General features: G+C 41.0%; 1 protein-coding gene and 1 long non-coding RNA gene across 7 annotated transcripts in view; one reads left to right on the top strand and one right to left on the bottom strand.

Annotated features, from left to right (window-relative positions):
- Positions 1 to 15,604, bottom strand: part of ATF7IP (activating transcription factor 7 interacting protein) — a 126,168-nt gene that overhangs the window by 11,964 nt on the left and 98,600 nt on the right. For all 6 annotated transcript variants that reach the window (XM_077339273.1, XM_077339275.1, XM_077339276.1 and 3 more), the window contains 3 exons: positions 6,080 to 6,733; positions 1,493 to 1,575; positions 669 to 735 (listed from right to left, as the gene is read on the bottom strand). In XM_077339273.1, the coding sequence (XP_077195388.1) occupies positions 669 to 735; positions 1,493 to 1,575; positions 6,080 to 6,733 (804 nt within the window). The remainder of the gene's footprint in view (positions 1 to 668; positions 736 to 1,492; positions 1,576 to 6,079; positions 6,734 to 15,604) is intronic.
- The window catches only part of LOC143838245 (uncharacterized), a 50,704-nt gene continuing 37,890 nt past the window's right edge, over positions 2,791 to 15,604 (top strand). Inside the window, exon 1 of the long non-coding RNA XR_013231311.1 lies at positions 2,791 to 2,843. This is a non-coding gene — a long non-coding RNA (uncharacterized LOC143838245). The remainder of the gene's footprint in view (positions 2,844 to 15,604) is intronic.

The raw sequence follows: 15,604 nt of genomic DNA, 5'->3' as shown, positions 1-15,604 counted from the left end.
GGTCTGTAGGTGGTCACCCTGGCCTTAACCAGAGCCAGGATTTTTCAGCTCTGGTCCTTGCCCTGGTGGAATGAGCTCCTGGCCCTGTCAGAGCTGTCACAGTTCTGTAGGGCCTGTAAGATTGAGCTCTTCCGCCAGGCTTTTGGCTGAAGCTAGGGCCAGAAAATCTTAGGTTTCTTCCCCTTCAGGGGATGGCTATTTTTATGAACATCAGCTGCCGACCACAGACATGGGCTGGCTAATCAGCCATTAGGACTGACTTGGTGGGGTCAGGGCATTTTGTTGAATGGTGTCCCTGAGACAGTGAGAAGCTTCTGGCCTCCAGAGGTTTAGGAAGCTGGGTAAGACTGAACCACATACATCACCTTCTGGAATTCCATGAACAGGAGTTTTGCATAAAAACTGTGTGGCTGCGAGAATATCATGATTAGAAGAGCTATTTTCTCTTTCATTGATGCAATACCATTTTAGAGTGATTTAAGCAAATAATAATAAAAATGTGTTCATGCTGCAAGTACAAACAGCTAGGAATGTTAGCAGGTGCACTTACAGACACACAAATTTATTTGGCCGATCTCTCTTATAACTCCCAAAAGGGAGATGATAGTAACTTCTATTTATGCCATTCATCTGCTTTAGCTAATTCTTAATCCTATCTTCTCAATTACCTTGAGAAGAGCCATCATCTTCATCATCCAATGTTAGGTCAATGACTCCACTTGTAGGCTTTCCACTCTGAAAGACAAACAACTGATTTATAAAATATGTTACCTTTACAACAGAACATTAAATTTGCATGCTATGATTTTTTTTAAAAAAAATAACAGGCTAAAAGTCAGTGATCGTCACCAAGCTCAACAGATTCCCATTGAACACCTTGACAAATGAAAAGGCACTTTTATTTGACATAAATCTCCACAGAGTGCCATAACATGAAAAGCCTACTTTAGCTGGTTCCAAAGGAATTGCCAAAGTTAACAGCAGAAGAGAAGTAATGAAATCACCATGATTTTAAAACAGGATATAAAAAAACAACAACCCAGAGCCTTGAAACATTGTAGATTAATAGGAAATAGCCCCTCTGTACTCAAACAATTGCTTTCTCGGTGCCCAATACAAAGTGCTCATCATTTTGTTTTTATATAGAAAATGATATTCAATCATTTCCAGCTGTTTTCTGCCATCATATTTTTGCTATTATTATCCTTATCAATAGGCCTGTTCCTGAAGCAAACCCAGTAATCCCAAAATTACAAGATATAAATTTTGTTAACCGTTAACTATCAAACCAGAGCTAATGTTCTTTTCTGCTACATATCATTGAATGCTCAGCTTCATTAACATTTGGAAAGGAAACTAAAATTATAACAGATGAATGGGCAGGAGACAGAAAACCAAGTAGTTTGTTTAAGTAGAACATTATCGGGACAAATTTACACTTATGTGAATTACGTTTTGGATCAATACAGAAAGAACACAAACAGCAATCTACCTGTTGTGCATTCTCAGGTGCTTTCTTTGCTGAAATATCTGTTGATGGCAGTAGAGGTGGTAGCAACCTGGTTGTCTGGGTCTCTTGAGGGGCAAAAGATAATTGTACAGTCTAATTAAACATGGAACAGTATAACAGTTATATACATTACATTAGCATCTTTGACAACTGTAACTTGGAAGTACTGTCAATCTGTTTCAGATTCTCTCTTCATAGTTTAAGCAGAGTTAATTAAAATTACAGGAGCAGGAGAGCCCTACAATATACAATAATCCATTCAGAAGGCAGTAGTAATATGCCCACAGAGACAGATATTAAAATCTATAGGAAGGCTGCAATCAGGAAACTGGCTGCTTAGTTCAAACCAGTACTCAGCCATTCCAACAACCTGTGCATAACTGCAAGGCTTTTGTTCCAGCTTCACTTCCTCCTTGTCTCCCTACCTTCACTACCTACTGTTTCCTCCTGTCCCTGCTTTTCAATCCCCCTAATGTCTTACTTCAGGCACTCTGATTCTCAGCTGGCCTACATCAGCATTTCTCCCTCCCACAGCTTTTCCTCATCTCAATCAATTCCACAGGGCCTGTAAAACAGAGCTATTCCACCAGGCTTATGGTCAAGGTTTAGAATAACATTCACCAAGAAATGCTGGCCTCAGCGCTAGGAGGGGGAGGAGAGCTGGAAGATCAGCTCCTTGCCAAAAAGACCCTGTCTGGGAATTTTAGGTTTTTTGGGGGGAGGGGGGATTAGCAATAATTGTAATTTCCCCCCCACTTTTTAACTTTGCATGTTGCTTTGCTGTTGTTAGCTGCTTTGAGCAATATGGAAGGGTAGGATAGAAATAAAATTATTATTATCTTTAAAACACAAAAACAACTATTTTTTTCCCACATTCATTCTTTCATTAGTTCTTTTACTCAAATCTGCCCTCCTTGCACTTTCTCTCAGACATCTTATCTAATTCTTTTCTAATACTTTTCTTTAGCTACTCTGCTTCTTGGTTAGGTTTAATTTAACCAATTAAATATCATCTAACCTTTAGTTTCCCAAATGGGGTTTGAAATCACTAACCTTGTCTTCTGCCATAGAAGCTAGACTACAAACATTGCAATGTAGAGAGTCACTTATTTGTAATTACATCAAATACTCTGAAGTCATACAGATATGGAAGGCGAAGAAAGATTAATCTGGGTAGGTTGAAAGAAAAGAGGAGCCGTGGCACTGAGTAAACATCTAACATTGGAAGAAGGGCATGCATAGCTCTAGGCAACTGTTGCCATGGAACTGGAATGCTGGAAGGGAGCAGTTTAACGGTGGGAAAGGAAAAGAAAACAAGGGAATGAAAGTTACAGTAAGTCTTTCTGGGAACTAGCACAGTGAATTTATTGAAACAGAAAGCAACCCTGGTGAGGCACCTGTGGCCTTGAAGAAGACCTAAGACCATGAATACTTACACATACTTGTAACTAACAAGCAAGGGGGGGGAGAGGAGCAGAAATTTGCCATGCAGTGACACTACAAATGGTTTCTCACCCAGGCAATGCTGTGACATTAGCTAGACAGGATACAAAACTAAAGTAACAATATATTGTACTGAGAGGGATATGGGAACCCTGAAATTGTCAAGGCACTTGGTGAAGCAAAGTTACTGCAAAACGTTATTCTGTTGACTGCGTTTAGGTCACTGAAATTTTATCTCAAACTGTTACTTAATGAGACAGTCCACACTGTCAGTCTAACCCTGTCAAGGCTTCACTGCCCCAGGACAATAAAATATAAATCAGACCCACACAACCTGTAACTATCAAGCAGAACATCATTTAGTTGAATAACCATTGAGTCTTCTGGTTTTGCCAGCCCTTTGGTGTTGCAAAGTGGCTACAATACATAGAGGGCAGCATCTGGTTTGCACAGAGTTGTAAGTTACGCAAAACTGATAAGAGCTTGAAAATGCCTATTATTAAGTGCCAAATAAAAGAACACCAGAAAAGTTATCAGTAGACAGGTTCTCAGAACAGAACATGGGAAGTATGAATTAACTTTAAAATGAAGACTATTAAGAAGAATTTTTGCCAGTTGTGCCATCTTTTTGATCATATCCTTTCCTTGACCAGGGAATCCCACCAAAGCTGCATGCACCCAAACAGTCTTCAGATTGGACCACTTATTAAAACAGTATGTGTAGCTGCCTTTGAACAATGTCTAGGCTAATCTAGTTGGCCCAAAATTCAGGGGACATCCTGATAGCACAGATTAGCTACTTTGGACATAATTCCCACCATCAGCTCCCAATTGATCTCTAACTCAATTCAAAACTGTTTTTGACTTTTAAAGCTCGAGCTATGCAATGACCACCTCCACCATATGATCTTCCCCATGTTCCCATGTCATCCTCATGGAGTTTACTTATGGCCTGGCACTGGAAGTGTGACAGATGGCACTGCATGACAGGGTCTTTTCGGTGACAGCAATGAAGTTGTGGAATACCCTTTCAACAGGAATTTTTAATGACTCCATTATATGCATTTAGGATGCACAGAAAAATAATTTTGATATAGATTTATAAGCCTAAGGTATTTGATATATGACATTATAAAATCCCATTTTTTTTTGCCTTGATCTTACTGTAAGCCATATTGATACCTTGGAAATTTGATAATTCTTAAATAACAAGGAATGTTGCTACTTAGTTGCTATGAAGCCATAGTGATTTAAAACTGAATGGAGCATTCTTATACATTATCTCTAGACAGACTAAACTTCTCTGTTAAAATATAAGAATGTCAATAATAAAAAATGGGAGAAGTACATCACACCAAGTTAAAGGCATCTCTTGTGGGAAGGTGGGCAGGTTGTATGAATACCTAGATAATAATTTGAAGATCAACAGTTACAGGTAAGAACCTGCTTTTAGTTTATCTTGATCTCTGTACATTACACCTGCTAGATGATATACCTGCAGGGAGTATAAGAAAACAAAATATTTAGGACAAGTCAGCTTAAGGATGTGTCTACTTGAGCATCCAGGACATTAGGCCTCATGGAAATGAAAAGGTTCACCCTGACAGCTGCTCTGCAGAGTTTGGAAAGAGAAACAAATCTGCTGAAGACTGACGATGTAGGTAGCAACAGCTTTGGTGGAACTATTCCTGACAATGCTCACAGCACAACTTGAGCACCTGAGAGATCCAGTGATTAAACTCTGTGAGGACACAGCACCCTTTCTTATGGTCTGAGTATCTTAAAAACAAAGCAGAACATTACGGGAGGAAAGAGCCCTTCTTTTGGCTAAGGAGTGTAAAACCCACTCTAGTTATAAGAATGGTAAGTTTAAAAAAGTTATGAGGGACAAGAGATGGAAAGTTGACACAATCTATGGCAGAAACAAAGCATCTGGAATTCTTATAGAACTTTGGACACAGAGGGATCATAAGCCAGAGAGTTCAGAGACTCTCCTGGCTGAACAGACATCATCCAAAATCACCACTTCAGCACTAAGGAAAAACAAGCCCAGGGACCGGAAGGAAAAACTGCCCTGGGAAATGTCCCCCAGCATCTCACCAAGGAGGGAGAACAAATGAGTCAGGTCATACTGAGTGAGCAAGGCAAGGCCTGTCTCTCACCATGCTGCACAATTAAGCAAGAACAGCTGGGCCTATGTTGCACTGCATGCACAAGGCGGGACCTATTCCTCATTGCACCATGTGTACAAGAAAGACTTGGATCCTCCTTCCCACCCCCTGTAGGGTGACGGTCAATGGCTTGTGGTAGACTGTCCCTCCTTTTGCTTGAAGCTGAGGTGACCTTGGCATGGAGGTGACCCCCCCCCATCTATGCCGCAGGGCTTTCCCCAATGGTTTGAATGGGGCCAGTCTGCTCCTGCGCATGTCACAGTTATCAGTGGTTCAAAAAACCTGTCTGTGAGTTGGGCAAGGACAATCTGAAGGTCCAGTGCTAGGACTGGTGACTGAACCAGAGGATAACATCAAACAAGGCCCCAGAAGTACTAGTTCTCTAGCAGTCAAATAAACAGGAAACAGCAGTCATTTGGCCCTTGAGATGAAGATACAATTCTAGAAATCAAACGTGAACCACATACTCTACGATGGAACTCAATGTAGTGCTAGTATTGCTTGACTCTGTGTCCCCCATCCCTGGTATTCCTTGGAGGTCTCCCATCTGAATGCTATGCAGGGCTGACCCTGCTTAGCTTTCGAGATCTGACGAGCTAGATCTGACGAGCTAGTTCTGACAAGCTGGGCTAAAAGGCAAGGTGGGGTATAAGTATTTTATTTTAATGAATAATTAAAAACTTCAAATTGCTAGAAAAATGTTGTGCAGTTGCATTTTTGCAGGGTTATTTGCAAGGCTGGATTATCACAGCATTTTAATTATTCCAATATTCACTAAATTCTGTTTGCTGACAAACAGTAATCTTAAGCACAAACAGAGATGGATGCTCATTTTGTAAACAGAGCAAGTTTTGTATGGAGGAAAGCATGCCAGTATGAAGCATCCAAATTCCCTCTTTGTACACTGGTTTTCTATCATAGTAGTAGGCAAACATAGTAGGCAAAGATAACTTACCAATTCTAGGTGCCACTGGGGTGCTTATTTCAGAAGGAGCAGTATTGAAGGCCGTCAGAGGGATCTTCATCTGTATGGAACTCCTATTGGTGGTCGGGGGAGTATAGACCCCTGATGTAGTCACAGTAGCCAAAGTAGTCCTTGTGGCTTGTACAACTGGATGTGCTGTTGAGACAGCCTGTACTGCCAGAGTTGTCCCTATTGAGCAACCAGCACTGGCTGGAGAGTTCCTCTGAACGCTAGAGCTGGATACAGAAGGGCTGTTGTTTGGTTTTGCTGAATTAGCAGATGACAGTGCTAATGGAGTCTTGTTTAGGTTGCCAACATTAGATTGACTTTGCACAGGTATAAATTCGACACTTCCCGATTGCTGGTTAGTAACTAAGGTGCCAGTATGGCCTTGCAGGAGCTGAGGCTGAGAGGACATTGCAACAGGTACATGCAGTATTACTGGCAAGGACTGTAGTGAAACGGACATAGGCTGTGTGCTTCCACTAGCCATTTGGCTAGTGCCAACTACTGTTGCTGTATTTGTTGCAGGAAGAACTGAGGTTGTCAAGGAGCCAGAAGTCAAAGGTGCAGAAGTGACTGGAGTCTGTGGTTTGGGATGTACACTGGATGCAGTCTGTGGAGTTGTTAGACTAGTAGCAGCCACTACAGAGTAGAACAAAAGATAAATAAAATACTATGTCAAAGCAAGCATGAAACTGAAACCAGCAGTGTTTTCATTATAGTAGCCAGCATTTTGAGTACTATTTTATTTATTTACACCTCACCTTTCTGTCCAATGAGGACCCAAGTAGCTTGCATCATTCTCCTTGCCTCCATTTTATCCTTATACAAACAATCATCTCAGGTATGTGTGGCTTAAGAGTGTGTGATTGGCCCAAGTTCACCCAGTGCTTCTGGCATTTGGGGATTTGAACCTGAGCCTCTGCTTCACTTGTTTTCATGCCAGTGCCCCTGACTTCCCGCTGCGCGCTGGGGGGCGCTGCCAGCAGCAGCGGTACAGTGCCACACAGAGTGGGAGCCCCAGCCATGGTGTCTGCTGGAGAGCACCAGAGGTGAGCCAGCTTCAGAGTGGCAGAGCAGCCCCCAAGGCAGTAGCCAGGGAGGAGAACGAGGAGGAGCTGCGGCCCAGTACTGACTGATCTACGGACCGGGACCGGTCTCCGGACCGGGGGTTGGGGACCACTGCACTAAACCACACAAAGTATGATACAGAACTGAATTAAAATATGGTTTTCCTTCTATGTTAAGAACAGAAAGCTTGCTTTCCAAAGATAGAAGGCTTTCCACCACTGGAAAAGAAGATGATTCTCACTGATTCTTCCCCTCCCACTTCAAATTCTTGTTTTGTAACCTTTGCTGTTTCTAGGGGTACACCACCACCTGGGGCCATCATTTTGAGAGGCACGAGATCAGAAAGGTTTCTTCCACAAATGCCACTTTACATATGCAAAATGGCTTCAAGCCAATAATTTGAAATTCTCATGGTAAAGGTTATTGTAACTTATTAACACATTACTATGAACAACAGGAAAGTGAAATGAAGGCTACTTGGAAATTTAGCATTTATACTAACAATACATAAACGAAATTTAGAGATACCATGCTTTACTTAATTGTAGGTCTTTACTGTAATGGAAAAGAGGAGAGAATATATTTAAGTACCAAAAGATTGAAAAAATAAGTATTTAATGTATTCTGCAGCAGTTTGGTGTAGTGGTTAGGAGTGCGGACTTCTAATCTGGCATGCCAGGTTCAATTCTATACTCCCCCACATGCAGCCAGCTGGGTGACCTTGGGCTCGCCACGGTGCTGATAAAACTGTTCTGACCGGGCAGTGATATCAGCGCTCTCTCAGCCTCACCCACCCCACAGGGTGTCTGTTGTGGGGAGAGGAATGGGAAGGCGACTGTAAGCTGCTTTGAGCCTCCTTCTGGTAAAGAAAAGTGGCATATATTATTATTATTATTATTATTATTGGATTTATTTCCCGCCATTCCCCTACGGTTCGTGGCGGGTTACAGCATCCCGAAAAGAGAACCAACTCTTTTTCTTCTTCTTCTCAAAATAACCACTAACAACACTGTTTCAGCTTTAAAACATATTTTCAATCTGTATTTATAAAGTATAAGAGAATAAAAGGCATGTTACCCTTTTTTAAAGGTACTGTTCTCAGAGTTCTGAATAAGCAGAAAACCATGTGCCTGCACTGAAGTTATTATAACTCCATTTTATCATATCCTGGTGTTGGCGAGGCGGCAAGCTAGGAGCTCATGATCGACTAGATCAAACATTGCTGTAAGGTCAAGTAATACAAGCAGTGCTGACCCACCTCAGCCCAGCTGGCGGTGGAGGTCATCTGTCAGGGTGAACACTATTGTTTCCACTCCATGACCAAGCCAGAAACTTGACTGGATGGATCTATGACTGAAGCTTTGTCCAGGAATGCTGACATTTGGTCCGTGGCAGATTGTTCTATCATTTTCCCCACTAGGTACAAGATGGGTCGGCAGTTAGCAGGTTCCCATGGATCCCCATCCTAGGAGCAACAGCCTCCTTTAGCCCCTCCAGAAATTCCTTTAGCCTCTCCGGGAACGTTCCTGTTGAGAGAGGTTGATTATCTTCGGGGGGGGGGGGGTCCTATACTTGCGTCAGCTGTTTTGAGTACCCATGAGGGCTAGGGTGGGCATGTGGTCTGGCTTACTGAAGCTAGAGTTCTGTCCACTTCAGTCAGCGTGACCTGCCTGAAGTCGTTCAATGTTCCCTCCAAAGGTGGTCAAGGGTCCTTCAGTTTGTTTTCTGTATCCAAGGTTGGTGGAAGGTCACAGTGGAATGTCCAGATTTTATCCACAAAGTAGCTCGCAAATGCCTTAAAGCTGATTTCTGATTGACTATTGTTTTGGTGCCTCTCAAATTCAAATACCTTTATTGGCATAAACATAACAAAATATCTATATAAAAGACACGGTGATTCAGATCCCAGACCACTTGGGGGAAATCCCGTGGAGGAATTTTGCAATGCTTTCAGTTACTTTAGGGTTATGATCCAATAAAAGAAAAGTGCACTATCATAGCAGGACTGTGAATCTTGCTCACCCCCAATGAGAGGGTATATGAGCTGTTCTCTGAGATAGTTATGTTGCTCACAAAAGAGCAGAACGTGTTCCACTGACTCAGGTTTCTTTGCAGGACATGGGCAGAGTCTGTTAGCATATCGGATTTTAGCGTATCAACCTGCTGTTGGCAGGAGTCACTGCTGTTGGTTTAGCCTTGCTAGCATAAAAAATCGCTTCAGGGAAGGCAATTTAAAAGATGTAAAGTACTCCAGGATCCTCCTTACTGGGGGGTAGATTTCAAAAAATATGGGAGAGCATGTTCTGTGTGCTCCAGCGATAGTGTTCTGATAGTCAATATCCAGAATTCATTGCCTGATGATATTGTAAACTTGGTTCTCTTCAAGGTTTTCCAAGAGCTCAATAAACAGGCTTATAGACTTTAGTTTGGTGTTAATCTTCACGAACCAGGGTGATAGAAACTTATCAGACAGCATAAGGTGGACTAGGCTCCCAGCTTGGGCTCTAAAGTTCAGGCAGAAAAATTTTGGAATCAGCATAGTTTGAAAAATCTTAATAGCGGCAGGGAGGTTTTGACCTCCCTTAGAAAAATCGAATCTAGCTATTGCATTTGCCTTGAAATTTGTGCATGTTGATATTTGGTTCCAATGTAGGGTCCATTTCAGAGAGTCGTAGAAATGGACTCCTAAGTATTTAAAGTGGTGTACTTGCTCAATGAAATGTTCATTTATTTTCCAATTGGTGAGCTTTCTGGATTTAGAGAATAAAACTATTTTAGAGTTGGTGAAGTTGATCCAGAATTGATTTTGATTGCATGAGAAGACTTGGAGAAGGGTTTTTAGGCCAACCTTGGTACAAGAAAGTCATCCGCGTACAAGAAAAGGGGAACTGGAGAGCTTCCCAGTGTTGGAGCGTGGCAGCAGATTCCTGTAACATTTTCAGCCAGATTGAATACATATAGGTTGAATAGATATGGGGATAAAACACAGCCCTATTTAACACCTTTATTGGCAAACATTCTGTCAGAAAGTTTCCCATCCCGAGCATCACGGATTTAGCAGTCAGTATTTGTGTGAAGGTTACGAATAAGATACAAAAGTCGAGAATCCATTCCCGTATCAGATAATTTTTTCTATAATCGAGTTCTAGGGATGGAATCAAAAACGGCTTGCAGATCGAGAAAGGCGGTATAGAGCTTGCCCTATTTGGGATGGGTATATTTTGCTGCAAGATGGTAAAGGGTTAGGGCGTGACTTTCCCGTCATAAAACCGATCTGTTCTAGCCCCCCCCCCCGGTAGCTGATCACTTCACTAATCGGGATTAAGGTGGCTGGCATAGATTTTTCCAGGGACAGAAAGGAGACTGATAGGTCTGTAGTTGGCTGGGAGGTTTGGGTCACCATTTTTGAAAATCGGGATGACTACCGCTTCTTTCCAGGAGGCAGGAATGGAACCACTGGAATTTATTTGGGTAAAAAGAGAAGCAAAGAGAGGGGCCCAATAAATTTTGGGGTGGTATATTTTTGGTAAATTTTTGAAAGATTTCTGGCGGAAGACTATCAGAGCCGGGCGCCTTGCCATGTTGGAGTTTGGAAATGAGTTCTCTGATTTCATTTTCTTTGACTGGGGTTGGTGCCTTTCCTCCAGGGTAGTGAGTGACCGGACTACCTTAAACAATTGTGCTTGGTGTGAGTTCGTGGATGCGATATAAATTGAGTAAAAGCTGCACTTTACTGATTTCATCACCATCTCATAGGCTTTCACAAGCATTCTATAAGATGTTCTCGATGCTTCATCGCGAGTCTTCCTCCAGACTTGCTCTAGTTTCAGTTCCTGTTTCTTCTCACGAAGCTCCTCCATATATCAGGGGCACTTGGGACAGGGGCGAAGAGGACATTGGGAAGCAATCTTGTCAATGGTTGTCAGCATTCAGTTATGTCAGTTGCTGACCAATCCATTCAAAGTGACAGGAGTTATTGAGTCCCGCAGAGCATTCAGTAATTCAATTGGATCCACAAGAGGAGGAGGTAGCAATCGCAGCTGGGCTTTGAGGTTGTAGTGGTCTGACCATGGGATGGTATTTGCCACCATCAGTTCCCCATCCAGCCCTGCACTGAAAATGAGATCCAGGATGTGATCTGCCTGAGTAGGGCCGGTGACAAATTGTGAGAGACCTTGTTTCTCCACAGCTGACACCAGGCCGGCTGTTTGGTGTGTACATTAAAGTATCCCATGATTAGTAGTTTGGGGAACTGTAGTGCCTAGGCCACCACCTCCTCCAGCAGGAACAGCAGAACATCTGTTGGTACATTGGACACACCGTATACCACCCAGATGGCCAAGCATTTGGTTGTGTCCCCCCCTCCAGGATGACATATTCAATTTGTTGTATTGATGGTTCAGGGAGTGCTTTGAAGGAGTAATCTTCTGGATTAAGATTGCCACCCCTTGTCCCTATCCTGCAGTTCGTGATTGATTGAAGATGGGAGAACCTGGCAGGAGCTAGTTCGGCAAGGATTACTATTACTGCATCCCTGACCCAGGTTTTCATCCCATATGCCAAGTCGACTCTGTGCTCTACACTGTACACTTGCAGAGTTGCAGCTTTGTTTTTGTAATGACCTGGCATTGCACAACATCAGTGCTGGAGGTCGTTTTTGAACCCTAGCCTCAACCCCAGTGACCTGAAGGATGGGATGGAGGTTAGAAGGGGTTAGAGAATGACTGTATCTCGTGCTCCTTCTATTGTTGTACCTCCTCTCACCATCATCTCTGCCACTTCCCTTTATTATCAGGATCCCTCACCACTTTGGGCCCTCAACTATTGTTTCTCCCCCTTTTTTCCTTGGTTTTATCAGGTCATCCATGTTTGGTCTTTTGGCCTGATTCCCCTCTTGTTTTTTGCGTTGGCTCTTACTCTTTCCATTTTTCTAGGGTATAGATTTGTACCTTGGCTTTCTACTTGAAGGAATGGAGCAGTTCTGAACTGGAGGCAGGACCAGTTCTTTCCTTTACGGTCTGCCCTGATGGTCTTTATGACATCTCAGAGGAGCTCAGTCCAGTGTTGGAACATCCTTTATTATGTGGGTATGTGTTATGTTTTCAATTTGATTTCTGAATTGAGTTTGGCTGAGTGATTTAGATTGGTTGGATTACCTTCGTCTAGAATTGACAGGGGGAGGGGAGTGCAAGTGGTTGGGATACATACTTTGTTTAGAACTGAATAAGGATTGATTTAGAAATCAGTAGTTCCATCAGCAGAAGAAAACTGATAGTTCTAATGGTGATGGGGGCAGAAGACTTCTTGAACTGTCACCTTCATAGACAATGGCAGCAACAGTTGAGCAAACCCTTGTTAGTGGTAGCCAGTAGACGACAATGGTAAACCACTTCTCATAGTTCAAAAACCCCATGATTAGACAATCTAAATTGAAAGAAGATATATAACAAGAAGACAGGATCTGACAGTTAGCTACTTGGGAAGAGAAGACAACAATTACAAATAGCATTGTTCTTAGTGATGTAATGGGATTATAGCTAAAAGGATATATCGTCAACACTGTGAACTGATGCAAAATAAAGTCCAAAGCTGTATGACACATATAATAGGAACACAGAATGCAATAGTTACAGTATTTGCTGGCGTATAAGACTACTTTTCCCCTCTGAAAAACATGCTTCCAAGTGGTGGGGTCGTCCTGTACGCCGGGTGCACTTCAGCTGGGATAGTCATAGCTGCCCATAGTGGCCCATAGTACTGTAATGTAATGTAACAAACTATATATTTTGAGTGGAAATGTTGAGGGGTCGTCTTATACGCCAGCAAATATGGTATGTACCAAGGTAAACTCAAAATTGTAAAACGAGATATGGTTTATTTAAACATTGTAATTCTGGGAGTGAGCGAACCAGAGTGGATTAGGACATTTTCAGTGAGAAAATTGCAAAGTGTTTTATTCTAAAAATGACATATTCAAAATCAACAGTGTTGTTCCAACAATTAGGTAAGATGGAGCACAAGCATTAACAAACTGAATAATATGAGTCAGACTTCATGGAAAGCCTATCAACATAACCATTACACCAGTCCCAACAACAGATGGTGAAGAGGAAGAAATTCAAAGCTTTTGTGAAAGTATCAAAGAAATTTGTTATACACTTAAACAAGAAACATTGATAATCATAAGTGACTAGAACACAAAAAGTAGGAAGCAAAGCAGAATCAAATATAGTCAGAAAACTAGGATTATGAAAAGTCGCTGGAGAGCAACTCAGAATTTTGTGATGCCAACAATTTGTGCACTACAAACAAACACTTTAAAGAAACTGAACAGACAATTGTATGCAAGGATGTCACCAGATGGCCAATACAGAAATTTAATAGATTACATAATTAAAACTATAATGTGAAGAAATGCTATTTTCTCTTTTAAAACAAGACAAGATGCAAATTTGTGGGACAACGAATTAATAAAGATTATAATAAGGATGAAAGAAACAAAGTATAATCTAAACAACATTCCAAAAGATTTTAAAAGCCATATAATGAACATATTTGCATTACTAGGTTCAGCTGAATGTGAACCATAAAAACTATGGGTTGAAATCAGAATATTTTAAGGAAAACTACGCAAAGCCTATTCCTATAGTCAAAAGAAATGATGGACAACTGAGGATTCTTAAAACTGCTAAGCACTAATGAGGAACAAAAGGAAAAGATGACAGAAATCGAATCAGAATTCTTAATGCAATGTGCACATAAAGAAAAAAAGAACTCAGTGTAAAGAAACAAAAAATAAGGAAGAACAAGGTAGAAGATTCACAAGATCCAAGAACTCAAAGGGAAATTCAAATCATAGCTAGGGGTGCTGAAAGAGTAATATGGAAATACATTAACTGATACAAGACAAAATATAGATGGAAACAAAATGCAGAAAAAATGTACAGAAGACAAAGAAGGTTGATATGCCTTCTAAGCTGAATGTTTTGAAGATTCTGCAGTTTTAGATAGTGAAACAAAAGCTGAACAGAGAGCAACTGGGGGAAAACAAATTTCCAGGAGTAGAAGAAATATCAGAACTTTCAAGCTACAGAATATGAGTTAATCAAAATACTTTAAAAGAATGTCAACAAATATGGAAAATGAAACAAAGGCTCAGACTCAAAATGTCAATTGACAGTCCAGATCCAAAAAAGGAGACATTGAAGATTGCAGCAACTACCAGACCATTGCATTAATTTCCCTTGCAAGTATTAGGCTCAAAATTTTATAAGAGACCCTCATCATATATGGAACAAGAAATGCCAGAAATTCAACTGGGATTCCAAAGAGGCACTAGAGACTATACTGCAAATTTCCACTGGTTCCTAAAGCATGCTGGAGAATTTCAGAAGAAAATCAGTTTGTGTTTGATAGATTACAGCAAAGCATTCAACCATATGCATCATGAACAGCTGTTTAATGGCTTTAAAATGAAATGTTTGTGCCCCAATTTATGATTATTTTGATGATATGTAACCTATACTATGGTTACTTTAAGGATGGAACAAAAACAGAATAGCTTACAATTAGTAAAGGTGAGAATTAAGGATGCATTTTCTCTCCCCATATGTTCAATCTATATACAGAACATATAATAAAGAAAACTGGATTAGGTTCAGATGGAGGAGTAGAAAATGGCGGATGGAACATCTGAACAATTTGAGATACGTAGAAGACACCATATTTCTAGCAGAAAGCATCAAAGCAGTATTACAGCTGAACATCAAATAGGCAGATGTAAAGACAATTAAGGAATTATACAGCTTTATAAGTTTGACAATGAGGAAAATGAAATTGTTAAAGATTCTCTATTCTTCGGCTTGATCACCAATTAAAACGGAGATTGCAAATAAATAATCAGAAGCAAATTGAAATTTGGAGGGGCAGCCATTAAGGATCAAGGAAAACTCCTTAAGTTTAAGGATGTGTCACTGGCAATCAAGATTAAGATATGGTATTCCCCATTAATATGTATAGATGGGAAAGATGGATGATGAAAAACCTGACAGAAAGAAAATTGGCTCATTTAAAACATGGCGTTGAAGGAGTTTTACAGATACCATAACTGCCAAAAAGACAAAAAAGTGAGTTCTACATCAGATCAAACCTTAATTCCACATATAAGCTAAAATGATGAAAGTGAGGCTACTGTACTTGGTCATACATCATGAGAAGAGAAATATCACTAGAAAAGACAGTAATACTAGGAAAAGCTGAAGCCCCAACATGAGATCCAAAAGGAAAACCCAACATGAGACAGATTGAATCAATAAAGGAAGTTATAGGATCCAGTTTGCAAGAACTGCATAAGGCTATCAATGATAGGATGTTTTTGGAGGTCATTAATAGGACTGCCTTAAATTGAAAGCAACCTGATCTCCCCCCCCCCCCCTTAAATTG

Source organism: Paroedura picta, chromosome 5 (genome assembly GCF_049243985.1).
Source record: "Paroedura picta isolate Pp20150507F chromosome 5, Ppicta_v3.0, whole genome shotgun sequence".
Lineage (NCBI taxonomy): Eukaryota > Metazoa > Chordata > Lepidosauria > Squamata > Gekkonidae > Paroedura > Paroedura picta.
Note: the sequence above shows the minus strand (reverse complement) of the source record. Positions and strands in the feature narration are given on the sequence as shown.